Raw genomic sequence first — 15,827 nt, forward strand, 5'->3', positions numbered from 1 at the left:
CAAATCTGCCTTTGGTGAATTTTTTTATGTGTCATTGTATTTTCATCTCTTGAGCTTTTTGTTTGTTTCTGTTTAGTTTTTCTCCTTATTCATATATCGTTTTCTTGACTTTCTCCACATTTTTATTTTTTTGAACATCTTTAATATTTTTCTTTTGAAGTCTTTGTCTAGTATATCTGCCAACAGGTCTTTTTCAGTGATAACTTCTGTTGATTTATATTTTTCTTTTAAATGGACTATACTTTTCTGGATTGTTTTTTTAATGCCTTATTTTTTGTTGAACATTGGAGAACACAGTAACTCCAGAAGTTAAATTTTTCCCCTTCCTCAGGGTGTGCTGTTTGTTTGTTTGTTTGTTTTGTGGGCTCTCTGTGCTAAGGATCAGCCTGTGGTGTAAACTTAACGTCTTCTTGTGTCTCTTCTATGATTTCCTTAGTCAAGTGCAGTCCCTTTCTATTCTCCTCATACCTGTTTTAATGTGCTAATCTTTCCTGTCTAGCTTTTAAGTGGAAAATAGAAAAATACAGAGGGGGGCACTTTCCCTTTACATCTTCTGGAAGTCACCGTAGCTGGAGGGGGAAGGGCAACAAAATGGCCACCCCCCTTTTTAGTCTGCACCCCTATCATCAGAAGCAGCAGCAGTCAGTGACCAGAGCACAGAGTCCCCGTATTAGGAGGACAGGGGTCTTTTCGCCCACCCTGACTCCCACAGGCTGTGTGTAAGCTGGGGCACAGCTTGCTGTCATGCAGCTGGGGGCTGGGTGGGCGGCAGGCAGCTGTGCCTGTGCTCAGCCCTGGAACTGACCCACATTAACCAGAATTTATCAGCCAAGACTTGAACAGAGTTCAAAGTCGAACTAGTTGTATCAGGCAGATCCTGCCCTGCAGTAGTCGGGGGGGCTCCTGACGCTCCCTGCTCCGCCGTCTTCTCGGAACCCTCGGTCTCGGCGCCAGTTCTTTCTTTGGTGGCGCCTTCCACTGCTGGCCAGCGGGGTCCAGCTTGTGGCTTCTTTGTCCATTGTCGGTTTCTGAAGTGCGAGTAACACAGATATTGGTGATTTAGTATTGTTTTCTTTTTCTCTTCCCGAACAGGAAGACAGTGACCCACCTGTTCATGAAAGTCTCAGCATAGAAAATACATTGTGGGCAAGCACAGTTGTTGCATCAGGTAAGAAATACGCTCTGTTTTTATGGTTAATTCTCACATGCTAGGTGATGCTTTGTGTTTTTAGGTGGCTCCAAACAAGTGCTTCTCAAAATGCCCTGCATTATGCGGAACCTTACTAAACGCACACTGCGGTTCAGTGGGCGCTGGACAGGCCCAGGCCGCAATTGCTGGGCATGTGCACAGCGGGGTCCGGGACTACAGGGATTGTGATAAATACAGAGATGAGAGCAGACATTTGGAAATTTTAATTGTAATTGATGAAGTAATTTAATGTTAGAAAAATTGGGGCACATACTCTCTTGTTTTTGTTTTTATATTGTTTCTTTTGTTAATTTATTTTGTGGTGTTTTACAGAACTAGTCTTTACAACATATTAATAATTTAAAAATAAAACCTGGCCCTTTATCATTCATTGTTGGCGGACCCCTGCTCTAAGACTAGGTTAGCTGGTCTCGGGTTGGGGTAGCTAGAGAAGCTGCTCCATGAGTACAGTCCCAAGGGACAGCCCCGAGCTCTGGGGAGGGACAAACCAGCTACTGGCTGAGCACAAAGGGGAAGTGGGGGCAGCAAAGCACACTGCAGCATGGGGTCCAACCTTCACAGCAAGGACAGGGGTGGCTGCTTCTCAAACCTTCTGTCTCATGGGCAGTTGTAGGGGTGGAGGTAGCTGAGAAATTCTGCTCACTCTCTGTTGGTCGATGCCTTCCACAAACATGCACGGTTGACAGAACCCAGACCTGGTGCAGGTCCCATCTGACATACGGTGTCCCTGGCCTCATCTCTTTGTGTAGCTTTTCTCAGGCTAATTTATTGATTCCATGGGGGTGTGCTGCACGGCAGGTGTGCAGTGCTCGCCGTTCACTGTCACCCTGTGTTTCCACTGCTTGGTGCTTTCCTTCCTTCCTCACCTGCCGCACCAGGTGTGTGCTGCACGGCAGGTGTGTAGTGCTCGCCGTTCACTGTCACTCTGTTTCCACTGCTTGGTGCTTTCCTTCCTTCCTCTCCTGCCGCACCAGGGGTGTGCTGCACGGCAGGTGTGCAGTGCTCGCCGTTCACTGTCACCCTGTGTTTCCGCTGCCTGGTGCTTTCCTTCCTTCCTCTCCTGCCGCACCAGGGGTGTGCTGCACGGCAGGTGTGCAGTGCTCGCCGTTCACTGTCACCCTGTGTTTCCGCTGCCTGGTGCCTTCCTTCCTTCCTCACCTGCCGCACCAGGGGTGTGCTGCACGGCAGGTGTGCAGTGCTCACCGTTCACTGTCACCCTGTGTTTCCGCTGCTTGGTGCTTTCCTTCCTTCCTCTCCTGCCGCACCAGGGGTGTGCTGCACGGCAGGTGTGCAGTGCTCACCGTTCACTGTCACCCTGTGTTTCCGCTGCTTGGTGCTTTCCTTCCTTCCTCTCCTGCCGCACCAGGTGTGTGCTGCACGGCAGGTGTGCAGTGCTCGCCGTTCACTGTCACCCTGTGTTTCCGCTGCCTGGTGCTTTCCTTCCTTCCTCTCCTGCCGCACCAGGGGTGTGCTGCACGGCAGGTGTGCAGTGCTCGCCGTTCACTGTCACCCTGTGTTTCCGCTGCCTGGTGCCTTCCTTCCTTCCTCACCTGCCGCACCAGGGGTGTGCTGCACGGCAGGTGTGCAGTGCTCACCGTTCACTGTCACCCTGTGTTTCCGCTGCTTGGTGCTTTCCTTCCTTCCTCTCCTGCCGCACCAGGGGTGTGCTGCACGGCAGGTGTGCAGTGCTCGCCGTTCACTGTCACCCTGTGTTTCCGCTGCTTGGTGCCTTCCTTCCTTCCTCTCCTGCCGCACCAGGGGTGTGCTGCACGGCAGGTGTGCAGTGCTCGCCGTTCACTGTCACCCTGTGTTTCCGCTGCTTGGTGCCTTCCTTCCTTCCTCTCCTGCCGCACCAGGGTGCTCCAGAGGCACCAGCAGCTCGTACGTGAGGCTTTGTTGAGGCTCCGGGAAAGCATCTGTGAATCGTGGCAGGTCCCCCAGCTGCCGTAGGGCCCCAGCAGTTTCTCACTGTGTGGAGCAGGTTCTGGGCATGAAAGGCATATAATTGGAACCAAGAAAGACTTTGGTTACTAGGCAGCTCTCCCCGTCTGTACACCTGTTCGTCTCTCTGCACAACATTCCGTCTTTCCTATGTGCGGTCTTTCCTGAAGTCTGATGAATGTGTTCTGTTTTGTTGCCCCCTCATGTCTCACTTTCAAAAACAACAGGTAACCCCGTTCCCTTTCTCTTTTTACCATGTATACAAGTTTACTCATTCTTTTAGCCTATAAATACATACCCTTTGTCAAAGAGAATGGAGGATATTTCAAATATGCTGTACTGACTCTAATAATTGTAGTAATTAAAACACATGAGACTCATAAAAAATGCATTATTCTGACTCCAGCAAGTACTCATTTTTAGTAAAAACTAAATGAAGTAATACATGAGTCTTTATCAAACTTCAATAGATTATATACATAAAATTTCATACTTATGTATGTTATATTTAATATTCAAATACTGATTTTATTCTCCATCCGTCTGAATTAAGTGTTTCCTATTAGTCTTGTCATTTCCTGGATTTCATTTGGGACACTTGACCATGTAATGCCAGCCTGGAGTCAGCATCGCTGGTCATCTGTCTGCATTTCAGGACAGTGGTTTCCAGCTTGATTAATTTTCAAGCCTTCTCTGAGACATATTTGTTCTACTAATGTTATAAATAAATTAATTTTTCAGTTTGCCTTGTTCTATTTTTATGTTTATTTTATATTAGTGACGCTTTTACATTTTGGTTAAGTACACCTTAATTGGTAAATTAGGAAAGTTTTTTAAAGTATTGTTATATATTTAATATTTTTCTATATACGAAGTACAGACAGAATGTCTAGGAAGTTTATTTGGATAATTACATATAAAGAGAGCATTTGTGTGGTTTGGATTAGCTTATATGCCAAGAGGGGCTCACTCATAAATTCAGGCCTCACAGCTTCCCCAGTGACACACCTTTTTAAAAGGTGTAGGGGGTGGGGTGATGCTTATTCTAAAAAGGAAAATATGTAACTTCTGCAGACGGCACTGCTGAGCACTGCTGAGCACCTCTCTCCCCCTGGGCTCCCTGCAGACGGCACTGCTGAGCACTGCTGAGCACCTCTCTCCCTGGGCTCCCTGCAGACGGCACTGCTGAGCACTGCTGAGCACCTCTCTCCCCCTGGGCTCCCTGCAGACGGCACTGCTGAGCACTGCTGAGCACCTCTCCCCCTGGGCTCCCTGCAGACGGCACTGCTGAGCACTGCTGAGCACCTCTCTCCCTGGGCTCCCTGCAGACGGCACTGCTGAGCACTGCTGAGCACCTCTCTCCCCCTGGGCTCCCTGCAGACGGCACTGCTGAGCACTGCTGAGCAGCTCTCCCCCTGGGCTCCCTGCAGACGGCACTGCTGAGCACTGCTGAGCACCTCTCTCCCCCTGGGCTCCCTGCAGACGGCACTGCTGAGCACTGCTGAGCACCTCTCTCCCTGGGCTCCCTGCAGACGGCACTGCTGAGCAATGCTGAGCACCTCTCTCCCCCTGGGCTCCCTGCAGATGGCACTGCTGAGCACTGCTGAGCACCTCTCTCCCCCTGGGCTCCCTGCAGACGGCACTGCTGAGCACTGCTGAGCACCTCTCCCCCTGGGCTCCCTGCAGACGGCACTGCTGAGCACGCTGCACCTCTCTCCCCCTGGCTCCCTGCAGACGGCACTGCTGAGCACTGCTGAGCACCTCTCTCCCTGGGCTCCCTGCAGGAGGCACTGCTGAGCACTGCTGAGCACCTCTCTCCCTGGCTCCCTGCAGAAGCACTGCTGAGCACTGCTGAGCACCTCTCTCCCTGGGCTCCCTTCAGGACGTCACTGCTGAGCACTGCTGAGCACCTCTCTCCCCTGGGCTCCCTGCAGGAGGCACTGCTGAGCACTGCTGAGCACCTCTCTCCCTGGGCTCCCTGCAGACGGCACTGCTGAGCACTGCTGAGCACCTCTCTCCCTGGGCTCCCTGCAGGAGGCACTGCTGAGCACTGCTGAGCACCTCTCTCCCTGGGCTCCCTGCAGACGGCACTGCTGAGCACTGCTGAGCACCTCTCTCCCTGGGCTCCCTGCAGGAGGCACTGCTGAGCACTGCTGAGGCACCTCTCTCCCTGGCTCCTGCAGACGGCACTGCTGAGCACTGCTGAGTCACCTCTCTCTCCTGGGCTCCCGGCAAGACGGCACTGCTGAGCACTGCTGAGCACCTCTCTCTCCTGGGCTCCCTGACAGACGGGCACCTGCTGAGCACTGACTGAGCACGCTCTCTCCCTGGGTTTTTTGCTCCCTGCAGACGGGCCTTTCTGAGCACTGCTGAGCACCTGCTCTCTCCTGGGCTCTCCTGCAGACGGCACTGCTGAGCACTGCTGGAGCACCTCTCTCCCTTGGGCTCCCTGCAGAAGGCACTGGAGCACTGCTGAGCACTGCTGAGCACCTCTCTCCCTGGGCTCCCTGCAGACGGCACTGCTGAGCACTGCTGAGCACCTCTCTCCCTGGGCTCCCTGCAGACGGCACTGCTGAGCACTGCTGAGCACCTCTCTCTCCCTGGGCTCCCTGCAGACGGCACTGCTGAGCACTGCTGAGCACTCTCTCTCCCTGGGCTCCCTGCAGACGGCACCTGCTGAGCACCTCTCCCCCTGGGCTCCCTGGCCGACGGCACTGCTGAGCACTGCTGAGCACCTCTCTCTCCCTGGGCTCCCTGCAGGAGGCACTGCTGAGCACTGCCTAGCCCTCTCTCCCCTGGGATCCCTGCAGACGGCACTGCTGATGCACTGCTGAGCACCTCTCTCTCCCTGGGCTCCGCAGCGAGCACTGCGAGCACTGCTGAGCACCCTCTCCCCCTGGGCCTCCCTGCAGACGGCACTGCTGGCACTGCTGAGCACCTCTCTCTCCCTGGGCTCCCTGCAGACGGCACTGCTGAGCACTGCTGAGCACCTCTCTCCCCCTGGGCTCCCTGCAGACGGCACTGCTGAGCACTGCTGAGCACCTCTCTCCCCCCTGGGCTCCCTGCAGACGGCACTGCTGAGCACTGCTGAGCACCTCTCTCTCCCTGGGCTCCCTGCAGACGGCACTGCTGAGCACTGCTGAGCACCTCTCTCTCCCTGGGCTCCCTGCAGACGGCACTGCTGAGCACTGCTGAGCACCTCTCTCTTCCTGGGCTCCCTGCAGGAGGCACTGCTGAGCACCTCTCTCCCCCTGGGCTCCCTGCAGACGGCACTGCTGAGCACTGCTGAGCACCTCTCTCCCCCTGGGCTCCCTGCAGACGGCACTGCTGAGCACTGCTGAGCACCTCTCTCTCCCTGGGCTCCCTGCAGACGGCACTGCTGAGCACTGCTGAGCACCTCTCTCTTCCTGGGCCTCCCTGCTGACGGCACTGCTGAGCACTGCTGAGCACCTCTCCCCCTGGGCTCCCCTGCAGACGGCACTGCTGAGCACTGCTGAGCACCTCTCTCTCCCTGGGCTCCCTGCAGACGGCACTGCTGAGCACTGCTGAGCACCTCTCTCCCCCTGGGCTCCCTGCAGACGGCACTGCTGAGCACTGCTGAGCACCTCTCTCCCCCTGGGCTCCCTGCAGACGGCACTGCTGAGCACTGCTGAGCACCTCTCTCCCCCTGGGCTCCCTGCAGACGGCAATGCTGAGCACTGCTGAGCACCTCTCTCCCCCTGGGCTCCCTGCAGACGGCAATGCTGAGCACTGCTGAGCACCTCTCTCTCCCTGGGCTCCCTGCAGACGGCACTGCTGAGCACTGCTGAGCACCTCTCTCCCCCTGGGCTCCCTGCAGACGGCACTGCTGAGCACTGCTGAGCACCTCTCTCTCCCTGGGCTCCCTGCAGGAGGCACTGCTGAGCACTGCTGAGCACCTCTCTCCCCCTGGGCTCCCTGCAGGAGGCACTGCTGAGCACTGCTGAGCACCTCTCTCCCCCTGGGCTCCCTGCAGGAGGCACTGCTGAGCACTGCTGAGCACCTCTCTCCCCCTGGGCTCCCTGCAGACAGCACTGCTGAGCACTGCTGAGCACCTCTCTCCCCCTGGGCTCCCTGCAGACGGCAATGCTGAGCACTGCTGAGCACCTCTCTCTCCCTGGGCTCCCTGCAGACGGCACTGCTGAGCACTGCTGAGCACCTCTCTCTCCCTGGGCTTTCTGCAGACGGCACTGCTGAGCACTGCTGAGCACCTCTCTCTTCCTGGGCTCCCTGCAGACGGCACTGCTGAGCACTGCTGAGCACCTCTCTCCCCCTGGGCTCCCTGCAGACGGCACTGCTGAGCACTGCTGAGCACCTCTCTCCCCCTGGGCTCCCTGCAGACGGCACTGATGAGCACTGCTGAGCATCTCTCCCCCTGGGCTCCCTGCAGACGGCACTGCTGAGCACTGCTGAGCACCTCTCCCCCTGGGCTCCCTGCAGACGGCACTGCTGAGCACCTCTCTCCCCCTGGGCTCCCTGCAGACGGCACTGCTGAGCACCTCTCTCCCTGGGCTCCCTGCAGACGGCACTGCTGAGCACTGCTGAGCACCTCTCTCCCTGGGCTCCCTGCAGACGGCACTGCTGAGCACTGCTGAGCACCTCTCTCCCCCTGGGCTCCCTGCAGACGGCACTGCTGAGCACCTCTCTCCCTGGGCTCCCTGCAGACGGCACTGCTGAGCACTGCTGAGCACCTCTCTCTCCCTGGGCTCCCTGCAGGACGGCACTGGCTGAGCACTGCTGAGCACCTCTCTCCCTGTGCTCCCTGCAGACGGCACTGCTGAGCCTGCTGAGCACCTCTCTCCCCCTGGGCTCCCTCAGACGGCAACTGCTGAGCACTGCTGAGCACCTCTCTCCCCCTGGGCTCCCTGCAGACGGCACTTACTGAGCTCTGCTGAGCACCTCTCTCCCCTGGGCTCCCTGCAGACGGCAACTGATAGCACTGCTGAGCATCTCTCCCCTGGGCTCCCTGCAGACGGCACTGCTGAGCACTGCTGAGCACCTCTCCCCCTGGCTCCCTGCAGACGGCACTGCTGAGTCACCTCTCTCCCCCTGGGCTCCCTGCAGACGGCACTGCTGAGCACTGCTGAGCACCTCTCTTCCCTGGGCCTCCCTGCAGACGGCACTGCTGAGCACTGCTGAGCACCTCTCTCTCCCTGGGCTCCCTGCAGACGGCAACTGCTGAGCACTGCTGAGCACCTCTCTCTCCCTGGGCTCCCTGCAGACGGCACTACTGAGCACTGCGAGCACCTCTCTCCTCCCTGGGCTCCCTGCAGACGGCACTGCTGAGCACTGCTGAGCACCTCTCCTCCCCCTGGGGCTCCCCTGCAGACGGCACTGCTGAGCACTGCTGAGCACCTCTCTCTCCCTGGGCTCCCTGCAGACGGCACTGCTGAGCACTGCTGAGCACCTCTCTCCCCCTGGGCTCCCTGCAGGAGGCACTGCTGAGCACTGCTGAGCACCTCTCTCCCTGGGCTCCCTGCAGACGGCACTGCTGAGCACCTCTCTCCCTGGGCTCCCTGCAGACGGCACTGCTGAGCACTGCTGAGCACCTCTCTCTCCTGGGCTCCCTGCAGACGGCACTGCTGAGCACTGCTGAGCACCTCTCTCCCTGGGCTCCCTGCAGACGGCACTGCTGAGCACCTCTCTCTCCCTGGGCTCCCTGCAGACGGCACTGCTGAGCACCTCTCTCCCCCTGGGCTCCCTGCAGACGGCACTGCTGAGCACTGCTGAGCACCTCTCTCTCCCTGGGCTCCCTGCAGACGGCACTGCTGAGCACTGCTGAGCACCTCTCCCCCTGGGCTCCCTGCAGACGGCACTGCTGAGCACTGCTGAGCACCTCTCTCTCCCTGGGCTCCCTGCAGGAGGCACTGCTGAGCACTGCTGAGCACCCTCTCTCCCCCTGGGCTCCCTGCAGGAGGCCTGCTGAGCACTGCTGAGCACCTCTCTCCCCCTGGGCTCCCTGCAGGAGGCACTGCTGAGCACTGCTGAGCACCTCTCTCCCCCTGGGCTCCCTGCAGACGGCACTGCTGAGCACTGCTGAGCACCTCTCTCTCCCTGGACTCCCTGCAGACGGCACTGCTGAGCACTGCTGAGCACCTCTCTCTCCCTGGGCTCCCTGCAGACGGCACTGCTGAGCACTGCTGAGCACCTCTCTCTCCCTGGGCTCCCTGCAGACGGCACTGCTGAGCACTGCTGAGCACCTCTCTCTTCCTGGGCTCCCTGCAGACGGCACTGCTGAGCACTGCTGAGCACCTCTCTCCCCCTGGGCTCCCTGCAGACGGCACTGCTGAGCACTGCTGAGCACCTCTCTCTCCCCCTGGGCTCCCTGCAGACGGCACTGATGAGCACTGCTGAGCATCTCTCCCCCTGGGCTCCCTGCAGACGGCACTGCTGAGCACTGCTGAGCACCTCTCCCCCTGGGCGCCCTGCAGACGGCACTGCTGAGCAGCCTCTCTCCCCCTGGGCTCCCTGCAGACGGCACTGCTGAGCACCTCTCCCCTGGGCTCCCTGCAGACGGCACTGCTGAGCACTGCCTGAGCACCTCTCTCCCTGGGCTCCCTGCAGACGGCACTGCTGAGCACTTGCTGAGCACCTCTCTCTCCCTGGGCTCCCTGCAGACGGCACTGCTGAGCACTGCTGAGCACCTCTCTCCCTGGGCTCCCCTGCAGGACAGGCACTGCTGAGCACTGCTGAGCACCTCTCTCCCTGGGCTCCCTGCAGACGGCACTGCTGAGCACTGCTGAGCACCTCTCTCCCCCTGGGCTCCCTGCAGACGCACTACTGGAGCACTGCTGAGCACCTCTCTCCCCCTGGGCTCCCTGCAGACGGCACTAGCTGAGCACTGCTGAGCACCTCTCCCCCTGGGCTCCCTGCAGACGGCACTGCTGAGCACTGCTGAGCACTCTCTCCCCCTGGGCTCCCTGCAGACGCAACTGATGAGCACTGCTGAGCAGCTCTCCCCCCTGGGCTCCCTGCAACGGCACTGCCCCTGAGCACCTCTCCCCTGGGCTCCCTGCAGACGGCACTGCTGAGCACCTCTCTCCCCCTGGGCTCCCTGCAGACGGCACTGCTGAGCACCTCTCTCCCTGGGCTCCCTGCAGACGGCACTGCTGAGCACTGCTGAGCACCTCTCTCCCTGGGCTCCCTGCAGACGGCACTGCTGAGCACTGCTGAGCACCTCTCTCTCCCTGGGCTCCCTGCAGACGGCACTGCTGAGCACTGCTGAGCACCTCTCTCCCCCTGGGCTCCCTGCAGACGGCACTACTGAGCACTGCTGAGCACCTCTCTCCCCCTGGGCTCCCTGCAGACGGCACTGCTGAGCACTGCTGAGCACATCTCTCCCCCTGGGCTCCCTGCAGACGGCACTGCTGAGCACTGCTGAGCACCTCTCTCTCCCTGGGCTCCCTGCAGACGGCACTGCTGAGCACTGCTGAGCACCTCTCTCTCCCTGGGCTCCCTGCAGACGGCACTGCTGAGCACTGCTGAGCACCTCTCTCTCCCTGGGCTCCCTGCAGACGGCACTACTGAGCACTGCTGAGCACCTCTCTCTCCCTGGGCTCCCTGCAGACGGCACTGCTGAGCACTGCTGAGCACCTCTCTCCCCCTGGGCTCCCTGCAGACGGCACTGCTGAGCACTGCTGAGCACCTCTCTCTCCCTGGGCTCCCTGCAGACGGCACTGCTGAGCACTGCTGAGCACCTCTCTCCCTGGGCTCCCTGCATACGGCACTGCTGAGCACCTCTCTCCCTGGGCTCCCTGCAGACGGCACTGCTGAGCACTGCTGAGCACCTCTCTCTCCCTGGGCTCCCTGCAGACGGCACTGCTGAGCACTGCTGAGCACCTCTCTCCCTGGGCTCCCTGCAGACGGCACTGCTGAGCACCTCTCTCCCTGGGCTCCCTGCAGACGGCACTGCTGAGCACTGCTGAGCACCTCTCTCCCCCTGGGCTCCCTGCAGGAGGTGCTTGTCCCATGACTTGTCCTTCTGCTTCATGTCTAAGAGACCCTGTGGTCACCCGCACTCGGTGCCACCCATTAAAGTAACATCAGAGCTTAATGATCATAGTTCCGCAGTGGTTGTAGACGATCCTTCTCCCCTTAATCATATTTCTTACCTTCAAAATGTGCACAGTTAGGGTTTTAAATCACGCACAACTGCAGTTGTAGAAACTGATGTCCGTGATTTCCACTTGACATTTCCAAGGCCTGCCTTTGCGCCCCCCTGCAGTCTATGGGTTGATGTGGGGTATTTTGATTCTTTTGCCTTAAGTTTATAGACCACAAAATTATCATTTTTTTTTTCTTGACATGTACAGTTAGAAAACCAAACTTTCAGGAGACATGAATAAAAGACACCAATATCTAAATTCAAAATCAAATATTTTTAATAATATTTCTCTTATTGTTTTAATTGTATATGTGCCAAAATATCAGCAGAGACTCTTATACCTTAGTACTTTAATCTTTACAGTGAAAATATTCTTGTAGGCTCTTGTTCACAGAAACTGGTTCTGCTGGTACCATGGTGGTTTGAAGGTCACAGGATGACTTTGACTAGTGAAGAATGTGACCTCTCTTAATTTAACTTCAGTGTTAGAGTTACCATCTGAGTAGACTTTAATGAGTGAACAATGTCACTCTTTCTGTTTTCAAAGAATATTAATACATATTCTAATGTTATATGTAGGTAAATTTGTATTACTTCAGAAATCATTGGAGTTTTTCAAAGGTTGTTTTAGAAACAGATTAGGTTTTCTTGAACAAATCGAATTAAATATGCTGTTGGATACATTTATATAAAATTAAATGGTATGATAATATTTTCCATCAAAATTATTAATTAGAAAGTATTATCTCTGTGCTTACCTTTTAAAGTATCTCTGTAAGGACCACTTTCGTGTTTTTGCAGGTACTGTAATAGGTGTTGTCATTTATACTGGAAAAGAGACTCGAAGTGTAATGAACACATCCAATCCAAAAAATAAGGTAGGCTAGATTAAGGAGCAACTGCTTTCATGAACTTGCTTTTTCCTTTCAGTAAGAAAGTACATGTAGTTCTGAATAGCCCACTCATTTTCGCTGAATACATAACATAAAACAAATTTCAAAAATGTTGATTTAGGATATGAATTCTCTGTATTTTTATGTCACAACACGCTAATACAGAAGAATTTCCAAAAGTATCTTTTCTTGGTTAATCAGTTTTATATGTCTCTCAAATTTTTCATTGTTGGATATATAATTTGCCCATAATTTGACAGTTAATTGTGGGTCTCTTCTCTTCGATCTATTTTTTTACAATTTGCACTCTTTGTTTTTATGTTGATTCATTTTAAAATAAAGGAATCTGCATTGTTTTTAGAGTACTTAGATTGATAGTGTTACATTGTTAACCTAGTTCACATGAATTCTTTACATTTTAGAAGAAGTATATTAAAAACTAGACTTTAGTTTTAAAAATTGCTTGATTATATTTCTAAATTGATTATATTCCTGTTTATATCCCTAAAATTGTCATTTATCCAGTCAACGTGTATGCAGGTTAAATCACCTAAAGTTTATATAGGTGACCTTTCCCAGGTTTATGACCACAGGTAAGAACTTAGAGCTGGAGGCTGGCTGCCTGGCTCCTAGTCCGGGCACTGCCGCTAACCAGCTTTGACTGAATCCTCTGCTTACGACTCAGTGAATGTCGCCTGTCATTCTCATCTTCCTGTAAAGTGAAATGTCAAGTGTTGATGGGCCATAGGGTTCGAACCCCACCCTGCATGTCGGTCAAGAGGTCCTCACGGAGTAAGTGGTGGTCGGACTCTGGGCTCCGCCCGGCCCTCCAGGCCCCCGGGAAGCCCGTCTGTGGCCCTCGGCCCGCGGCCCTGGGCCGTCGGCGCTCTCCCCCGACCTTCCCACACCGCCTCCTCGACTTCCCTGGTGTCCGCAGGCAGCACCTCGCGTAGCATCTTCGGAGCTTCGCGCGTGGATTCAGATCCTCGCCTTGCACTGCAGCCGCACCCGAGGGCGAAGGTGCTCTTCCGGCAGGGGGCGCCTTCCTGCTCTGCAGGTGCCGCTCCGCAGCCCTGGTAGAGCCGACCGCTGCGGCGAGGCTGGGTGCTCGTGCGCGCGCACGCACCGCTCGCGCACGCGCACGCATGCGGTGCGGTGCCGAGCACTCACGTGAGGTCGGTCCCGAGGCCGAAACACAGGCTCCAGCGCGCAGGTCGCAAAGCAGGAGCAGCGCCGGGCCTGTGAGCCGCTGCCCGCCCCTGCTCCCTCCCTGCCCGCCGCTGCTCTCCCTGCCCGCCGCTGCTCTCCCTGCCCGCCGCTGCTCTCCCTGCCCGCCGCTGCTCCCTCCCTCCCCGCCGCTGCTCCCCCTGCCCGCCGCTGCTTCCTCTGTGCCCGCCGCTGCTCCCTCTGTGCCCGCTGCTGCTCCCTCCCTGCCCGCCGCTGCTCCCTCCCTGCCCGCCGCTGCTCCCCCCTGCCCGCTCCTGCTCCCGCCGCTGCTCCCTCTGTGCCCGCCGCTGCTCCCTCTGTGCCCGCCGCTGCTCCCTCCCTGCCCGCCGCTGCTCCCTCCCTGCCCGCTCCTGCTTCCGCCGCTGCTTCCTCTGTGCCCGCCGCTGCTCCCTCTGTGCCCGCTGCTGCTCCCTCCCTGCCCGCCGCTGCTCCCTCCCTGCCCGCCGGTGCTCCCCCCTGCCCGCTCCTGCTCCCGCCGCTGCTCCCTCTGTGCCCGCCGCTGCTCCCTCTGTGCCCGCTGCTGCTCCCTCCCTGCCCGCCGCTGCTCCCTCCCTGCCCGCCGCTGCTCCCCCCTGCCCGCTCCTGCTCCCGCCGCTGCTCCCTCTGTGCCCGCCGCTGCTCCCTCTGTGCCCGCCGCTGCTCCCTCCCTGCCCGCCGCTGCTCCCTCCCTGCCCGCTCCTGCTCCCGCCGCTGCTTCCTCTGTGCCCGCCGCTGCTCCCCTCCCTGCCCCTGCTCCCCCCTGCCCGCCGCTGCTCCCCCTGCCCTCCCCTACTCGCCCCTGCTTCGAGGCCTGTGCGCAGCGGAGCCCCGCGTCACGTGGGAGCACCGTGTGAATTAAGGGATGGTCTTAGGAGAGAAATGAAGTATCTAAATTTGCACACGCCATTTCATTTTTCTAAGTGTTAAATGCCAGATTTTTAAAAAATCAGGAAACGTTTACAGGCTACAGCGGACAGAAAGCAGCACATGTGATTTATCCAGCGGGTGCGGACACGTGCTGAATGGAAAGAGCCGTGCCTGAGCCCCCAAGCAGGGAAGGGAGACACATTATTATGCACTGTTCGTGTGGCATTGTCGTCTGAAGACTGCTCTCACTGTTCTGACATAGCTTAGCAAGCCAACAAACTTTGGATTTCAAAGAAGGCTAGTGGGAATAGAGAGTAAACATTTCATAGGGAAATGCAATCATTTACTCAAGTTTGTCTGGACTTCTGCAGGGAAGCAAACCTATACCTGAGGCTCAACTCTGAGAGCTGTGGTGTGGGCGGGGCGGAGGCGGGGCCTCCATCGAATGGGTGGTCAGGTGAGATTTCTCCTGGAGTCCACCTTTGTGACTAAGCCATGTCCCTGTCTGGCTGAGACACAGGCTTCCCTGAAGTCACACTGGCTACTGGGCACATGTCTGACACATTGGCAGGTGCTCCACTCGTCATGGCCTCTGGGCGTGCCTGGAAACTCTCTTCCCGGTCCCTGACCTCACAGCTTCTGCCAGTGCACCCTGCAGGCCCCTGTCCCTAGAGCAGTTTAATGGCCTCATGTAAGTTCAAAGACTCAGGAAAGTATGGACCTACCTTCCCCTCCCCCGTGCAGGAGGAAGATCTGACTACTCAGTGTACTCGTGGTGAGAGTCTCCAGTTAAGAAAAAGGAACCTCATAGAACCCAGGTGCAAGGAGTTAGGGTGGTAAGCAGAAGGGCAGCCAGGAAAGTTGGGGGAAGAAGGCATTTGCAGAGGTCGGTTGCCAGCGCCACTCTGGTGCTGCGGAGGTGAAGGGACAGGACCCGTGTGGAGAGGCCATGTGTGGTGCCCTGGGCAGGGCGCTGATGGGACAGCATTGCGTAGGCTTCTCGGGGCACCAGACGCAGGGCAGATGCGAGCACCCCTTCAAGGTCAGGGAAGACAGAGCAGGCTTGGGGTGGGGGTCCAGGCACAGGGGACACCGTGGTGGCTCCAGAGAAGGGTTTCATTGATTTTGTTTTTGTGGTGAGAAATCAGTATCACGAAACTATTAATGCTTTTAGTAAAAGAAGAGAGGGTCTTATTTTTTAAAGAAGAAAAAATATTCTACAGAAAAATAAGTTCCATGGGCATCCAGGAGTAACTTAAATATATAAACAAACAATTACTTAAAACAAAGTTGTTGTATACTGTTACATGGAGAGTAGCTGCCATACGAAACACACCGTCTTTGGTATCAGTCAGTCTCTCCCACCCCCCCACCCCTCTTTCGAGCCCTGTTTCATTTATTTGCTACTTTCATTATCAGCGTGTATAAGAGGGACATGCAAATTCAGAACATGGCTCTCGAAGTCCTGGGGTAACACAGAGCGGGGCTGCTTGCAGGGAGAGCTGTGCAGGGCTGGAGGTGGTGGGCCCCCTGCAGAGGGCGGTAGCCTCGCAGCGCAGGCCTGTGTTTCTAGCGACCTGCAGACCCG

At 56.7% G+C, this 15,827-nt stretch overlaps 1 protein-coding gene across 8 annotated transcripts in view; it reads left to right on the forward strand.

Moving 5' to 3' along the window:
- Nucleotides 1–15,827, forward strand: part of ATP9B (ATPase phospholipid transporting 9B (putative)) — a 158,305-nt gene that overhangs the window by 73,979 nt on the left and 68,499 nt on the right. For all 8 annotated transcript variants that reach the window (XM_036244270.1, XM_036244272.1, XM_036244271.1 and 5 more), the window contains 2 exons: nucleotides 1,093–1,168; nucleotides 12,075–12,151. In XM_036244270.1, the coding sequence (XP_036100163.1) occupies nucleotides 1,093–1,168; nucleotides 12,075–12,151 (153 nt within the window). The remainder of the gene's footprint in view (nucleotides 1–1,092; nucleotides 1,169–12,074; nucleotides 12,152–15,827) is intronic.

This window comes from Molossus molossus, unplaced genomic scaffold (assembly GCF_014108415.1).
Source record: "Molossus molossus isolate mMolMol1 unplaced genomic scaffold, mMolMol1.p scaffold_m16_p_6, whole genome shotgun sequence".
In the NCBI taxonomy this organism is placed as follows: Eukaryota; Metazoa; Chordata; class Mammalia; order Chiroptera; family Molossidae; genus Molossus; species Molossus molossus.